At 41.8% G+C, this 6,278-nt stretch overlaps 1 protein-coding gene across 1 annotated transcript in view; it reads right to left on the bottom strand.

The window, feature by feature from the left end:
• SNX29 (sorting nexin 29) overlaps nt 1–6,278 on the bottom strand; it is a 589,817-nt gene that overhangs the window by 275,250 nt on the left and 308,289 nt on the right. Inside the window, exon 15 of the mRNA XM_004373263.3 lies at nt 2,829–2,935. Within this exon, the coding sequence (XP_004373320.2) occupies nt 2,829–2,935 (107 nt within the window). The remainder of the gene's footprint in view (nt 1–2,828; nt 2,936–6,278) is intronic.

Here is a 6,278-nt window from a genome sequence, read left to right as displayed (position 1 = left end):
AGGGCAGTTCTACTCTGTCCTATAGGGTCGCTATGAGTTGGAATCAACTCGTCAGCAATGGGTTAATCATATGCCAGTGGCCCTGGTGGCGCAGTGGTTAAGCATTTGGCTGCTAACCAAAAGCTCGACAGTTTGAATCCACCAGCCACTCCTTCGAAAACCTATGGGGCAGTTCTACTCTGTCCTATAGGGTCACTATGAGCCGGAATCGACTCTAAGCCACCAGTTTTGTTTTGTTTTTAATAAATCATATGCCATATAAAAAGGTTCACATGAGTTAGGGTTCTTCGGTTGTAAGCAACAGTAAAGAGTTTAACCTAAGCTAAAAAGGAATTCACTAGAAACATTCAGGGAAGTGGGAGAATCAGGCTCCAAGAAAGAACCAGAATAAGAACAGTTACGGCAAATGTCAATGCAGGAACAACTGGAGATCTTATCAGGATCCTGCCACTGAACAAATGGCCTCCCAAGCATTTTCTGCCATGCTTGTATAACTCAGGTCAGTAGTTAAGGCCCCAATTACTAGCTCAGGTCATATGCTCGCCCCTGGGCAAAAGAAGGCTGAGTTCTTGGAATTACTGTTCAGGGAAGTGGGCTCTTTCTAGAATCTACATCAAATCCGACAAAGTCCTTGTCCTGGTTTCCCCTCCAGGAACAGAACCTTTCAACCCACTTGCCCTTTCTAGCTCATTAGTCCTTCATTCATTCAACCAGAGACATCCCTGTCCTTAGGAAAACTTAAAAATACTTACACTCAAGGATTATTTAGCATCAACTACCTGCCAATAGGTGCCCTGGTGGCGCAGCGGTTAAGAGCCTGGCTGCTAACCAAAAGGTTGGCAGTTCGAATCTACTACCCACTCTTTGGAAACCCTGTGGGGCAGCTCTACTTGATCCTATAGGGTTGCTGTGAGTCGCAATGGACTCAACCGTGATGGGTTTGGATTTTTTGGTTTTATCTGCCAATAAATGGCTACTGAAAGTACAGAGATGAAAAGCTCGCAGTCCTTGCCCTCCAGGGACTGAGTTCAGCAGCAGGGACAAACACTCAGGTTGCCACAATCCCTCTTCACCCTGCCCTGCAGAGAATGGACTGGTGGCCCAGCACCCTGGCACTCCCCCGAAAAAGCCTTCGAGGATGGTGAATGAGGGCCCTGCAGAGCTGGATGTCCCGTCTGGCCCCCAGAACTTTCCATCTGGTTTTTATCTCTTGCCCACCACTCTGTTTGCTAAGACCTCAGCTTGCCTTGCTGTTGAGCTCATTTACATTCAAACTTAGGTTGCTTCTGAAGTCACCTCTCTTCTTTGGAGTTCATTTAGGAATCAGATAAAACAGACCATAAGAATGGAAGCCTGAACCAGGAATGAGATTAGGGGTTTTCTTTAACGGCCTCTGCCTCTGAAACTGGCCCTCCAGGTCAGGCATGTCTTTGTTATAAAAACAACACTTACTTAACTGTGGAAGGCTTAGAAAGTGCTAAAAGCATATGTATACTTTGTGGGTATGTGTGTGTGTGTACATAGATCTATGACTTACAACGCTAATACCAACGGACCACCACACCATATACATACCCTAGATATTTTTTACCTAATTGAAAACAGCCTCCCAGCTTTACCACTGAGTATGGTGATAATTAATGGTTTCTGATAAAAACTATCATGTCAAAGAAGTACCTTTAGTTCCTGATTTATCAAGAATTTTTTATCAGATGTTGATGATGAATGTTAAAAAAATGGCTTTCGGTATCTATCAAGATAAACATTTGATTTTTCTATTTTGATTTATTAATGAGATAACTTACACGGATGAATTTCTAACATTAAAATCCAAAAATCCTACTTTTTATGTGCATCATTCCTTCGATATACAACTGAATTTGATTGGGTGATAGCTTTCTAAAATTTCTATGGATCTGTGAACTAATGTGACTATTCCATAGCTTTTTTTTATTCTATTTTTGTCAGGTTTTTTGTATCAAGGTAATGCACACTTTGGTTACCCTAGGTGGCACAAACAGTTAAGCATTCAGCTACTACCCGAAAGACTGTCGGTTCGGATCTATGGAGAGGCACCTCAGAAGAAAGGCTTGGTGATCCACTTCTGAGAAATCAGCCAATGAAAACCCTATAGAGCACAGTTCTACTCTGACGCTTAAGTTGGAGTTGACTTGATGGCAACTGGTTATTTTTTGGAAGGCACACTTTAAAAAATGAATCAAGGTAGAAATATATCTAAAAATTCTTTAATAGAAGTATGAAGAGCAAAAGGCTTGTTATGTACACCTTCAAAGGGTCCCTGGAAATCACCCATGAAACCAGGTGGGCTTGCTAACTTCTAGGGAAGTTGTTCTTTAATTACTTTCGTAACTTTCTCCCACTGTTTTCCATCCATTCAGGCAGTCTGCCTCATCTTCAATTAATTTTAGTAATGAACGTTATCCTAGAAAATAGTCCATCTCATCCATATTTTCAAATTTATCAGCACAAAGTTGTACAGAAAATTCTCTATCTTTAATCTTCTTCAAATCTGAGGTTACATTTGTTTTATTTTTAACATTACATATTTATGTTTTCTCCCTTATTTCCTTGCTCATAAGTGCCAGAAATTAAATAATTATTTTCAAAAACCAGCTTACTTTTATTTCTCAAGCACACTGATTTTCAGGTGTTTTGTTTTGTTTGGCTTTGTTTGGGGGAGAAGGTAGTGTCTGACTGGCTGCTTTGCTAACGTCTCTGCGTTAACAGGCGAAGCCTGTCCCTGGAAAGTCTCGAAGGCGGGAGCAGCTGACATGAAGACCACAGACTCACAGATGCTGCTGCCTTACCTCTATGAGCTTTCTTTCATACGAGTTTGCTAGTTCTTCCGCGACTTCCCCCGGCTTCTGCTCGGTGACTGTAACTTCTCCATCAACGTTCCAAAGATTTGGCACCACTTAAGGAAAAGAAAGACACTCCATAAATATTTTAACCAAAAAACCAAAACCCACTGCCATCAAAGTCGATTCCAACCCTATAGGACAGAGTAGAACTTCCCTACAGATTTTCCAAGGCTGAAATCTTTACGGAAGCAGAATGTCACATCTTTCTCCTGCAGAGTGGCTGGTGGATTCCAACCACCAACCTTCAGGTTAGCAGCCGAGTGCTTAACCACTGCTCCACCAGGGAGCCAAATATTTTAACAATAATCAAAAATTATTGTCTCAATAAAAAAAAAAAAAATTCCAAATGGCTTCTCAAGAGAGAAAGACCTTTACAAGAAAAAAACCAATTACTAATTACTTCAACACTTGAATGCTTCCACCAAGTACAATAATGTGAATGATGAGCTGGGTAAAAAATGCAACTACTGTCAGGGAGACAGACGCACAGTCTGCGGAATAATCGTGTCACTACTTCGCATTTGGAGGAAAACAAAGCTTTGTCAAGAGGCTACAGCTGCATCCTTTCATACTGGCCAGATTTCTTTTTCTCTAGCAAAAAAAAGTTATCCACCAAGGCAATGCCTGAAGCCCCTGGGTGGTGCAAATGGTTAATGTACTTAGCTGCTGACTGAAAAGTTGGAGGTTCAAGCCCACCAGAGGCATCTCAAAAGAAAGGTCTGGTAATCTGCTTGTGAAAAATCAGTCATTGAAAACTCTATGGAGTGCAGTTCTACTCTGACACATATGGGGTCACCATGAGCTGGAGTCAACTCGAGGTCAACTAGTTTTAAGGTAACACCTACCACAGCCTGATGCAAAATGGTAGTAGGGTCAGATTGTAGGTAGAACCACCAAGAATTGTCATTTGTAAACAATACTTAGGATGACAAGCAAGGCAGCCTCCAGAAAAACTCTAAAACCCACATAAAATGGTCGGGCAAGGACATCTTAAAGAGACACTGGCTACCAGATTAGACCAACAATTAGCACCGTAGATACCTATGGGTATTGTTTCTACTGTTAGGAACATTCCCATGTATGCCTACTTTGTAAGAAAAAAGCAAATAAAGGAAAACCGGGAGTGTGCCAGATAGTTGCAAGTTAAGTAGGAACTGTTCCAAGAATGGGAAAGAACTCCTATACCAGTGGTTAAGAAAAAGATCCAGGGATGTGTTTTAAGTATATGCATTAGCCCCAAGTCTCCAACCAAGTATCACCTAGCTACTAACTACCAACTACCAGACAGATGTAGTTTCAGTGTGTTCTGGGAGAGGAAACTCCTGGTTGCCCCTATCAGTTGTAATGAAATGGCAATGAGGCAGACCAAGGAAAACAAGAATCGAAAACTAGCCCTCCAGTGACTGGGATTTTAGAGACAAGGTGCAGTGAAAGGGAGTGAGGCTGAGGGAGAAAGAGAAACTGAGGAAAGGCTGAGCAAAAATGGGAGTCACTCCCTCAGAAATGGCTGACTGGCTTAAGCTCCTGCCCTGTGGCTAAGCCTTCATGCAGCTACAAGTGGTTAGCAACATGGCCCCCGAGTGACAGTACAGAACATGCTGGAATGAAAGCCTAAGTTGTTTCCATCCCAGTGGTGACTTGGTTCTAGCTACTTCTGTAGGGAGCAGCCCAATAACAATCTGTAACCTAAAATAAGTAGTTAAAGAAAAAAACTTAAATGAACTTTCCAGTTAAAGATGATAGACTTAACACATTAATTTATATTCACATCCTCTAAAAATTCCTTAAAATGTCAATTTAAAAAATTCTTCCTAAAGGCATCACCTTTAAAGACAAAGAAAATGGGAGAGGAAATAAACAAAATTTGAGAAGCAGGTAGATAACTGGCAACTAACTTGACAGACCTGAGAAAACGTCATTCTTAGCTGGAAGTGGGCAACACTAAAACACAAGCTGATAAAAATGGAACATCTCACAAAAGGATGAGAAAGTGCTAGGACAAGAAATCGCTGGAAGTGGGGAGTGAACAGGAGACTAAAAATCAAAAGAAGAGATAAAACGCCTGCTTAAGAAGCAACTGGCAAAAGACTGGTGGTTTGTTCTCTAGAGACAGTACAACAGGAGCTCTGGATTGAGTTAAAGGTAGGGGTATCAAAAATAGAAAGATAAAAATACTGTACCCTGAACTTTTGAGGTTCTTCCCCCTCCTTGATTCCCAGAACAGCAGATCTCCAACAGATATCTCCAGCAGGAGACTAGAAAAGTATTCTCTGGAGAATATGACCAGCCAGGAGAAAGGACCTATCTGGGGGGATCTCCAATGAAATGACAGCCAGATCACTGTTATGGATTGAATTGCATCCCCCAAAAATATGTGTCAACTTGATTAGGCCATGATTCCCAGTATTGTGTAGCTGTCCTCCATTTTGTGATTGTAATTTTTCTATATGTTGTAAATCCTAATCTCTGCCTGTGGTTAATGAGGTAAGACTAGATTATGTTAAAGAGGATTAGGGTAGGATGTAACACCTTCACTCGGGCCACATCCCTGATCCAATGTAGGGGAGTTTCCCTGGGGTGTGGACTGCACCACCTTTTATCTTACAAGAGATACAGGGAAAGGGAAGCTAGCAGAGTGGGGACCTCATACCACCAAGAAAGCAACAGCTGGGAGCAGAGTGCATCCTTTGGACCTGAGGTTCCTGTGCTGAGAAGCTCCTTGACCAGAGGAAGATTGATGAGAAGGACCTTCCTCCAGAACCGATGGAGAGAGAAACCTTTCCCCTGGACATGACACCCTGAATTTGGACTTATAGTCTACTTTACTATGAGGAAATAAATTTCTCTCTGTTAAAGTCATTCACTTGTGGTATTTCTGTTATAGCAGGACTAGATAACTGTCATGGATTGAATTGTTCCCCAAAAAAATATCTGTCAACTTGGCTGGGTCATGATTCCCAGTATTGTATAATTGTGTACTATTTTGTTATCTGATGTGATTTCCTTATGTGTTGTAAATTCAATCACTGTGATCTAATAAGATGGATTAGTGGCAGTTATACTGATGAGGTATACAAGATTGGATAGCGTCTTAAGCCAATCTCTTTTGAGAGAGAAGTGAACAGACACACATGGGAACCTCATACCACCAAGAAAGCAGTGCTGGGAGCAGAGCATGTCCTTTGGACCTGAGATTCCTGTGCAGAGAAGCTCCCAGACCAAGGGAACACTGATGACACAGACCTTCCTCCAGAGCTGACGGAGAAAGCATTCCCCTGGAGCTGAAGCTCTGAATTTGGATTTGTAGCCTACTGGACTGTGAGAGAATAAACTTCTCTTTGTTAAAGCCATCCACTTGTGGTATTTCTGTTAGAGCAGCACTAGATGACTAAGACA

This window comes from Trichechus manatus, unplaced genomic scaffold, assembly GCF_000243295.1.
Source record: "Trichechus manatus latirostris isolate Lorelei unplaced genomic scaffold, TriManLat1.0 scaffold00024, whole genome shotgun sequence".
NCBI lineage: Eukaryota > Metazoa > Chordata > Mammalia > Sirenia > Trichechidae > Trichechus > Trichechus manatus.
The sequence above is the reverse complement of the archived record's forward strand: the minus strand, read 5'-3'. Positions and strand labels throughout refer to the sequence as shown.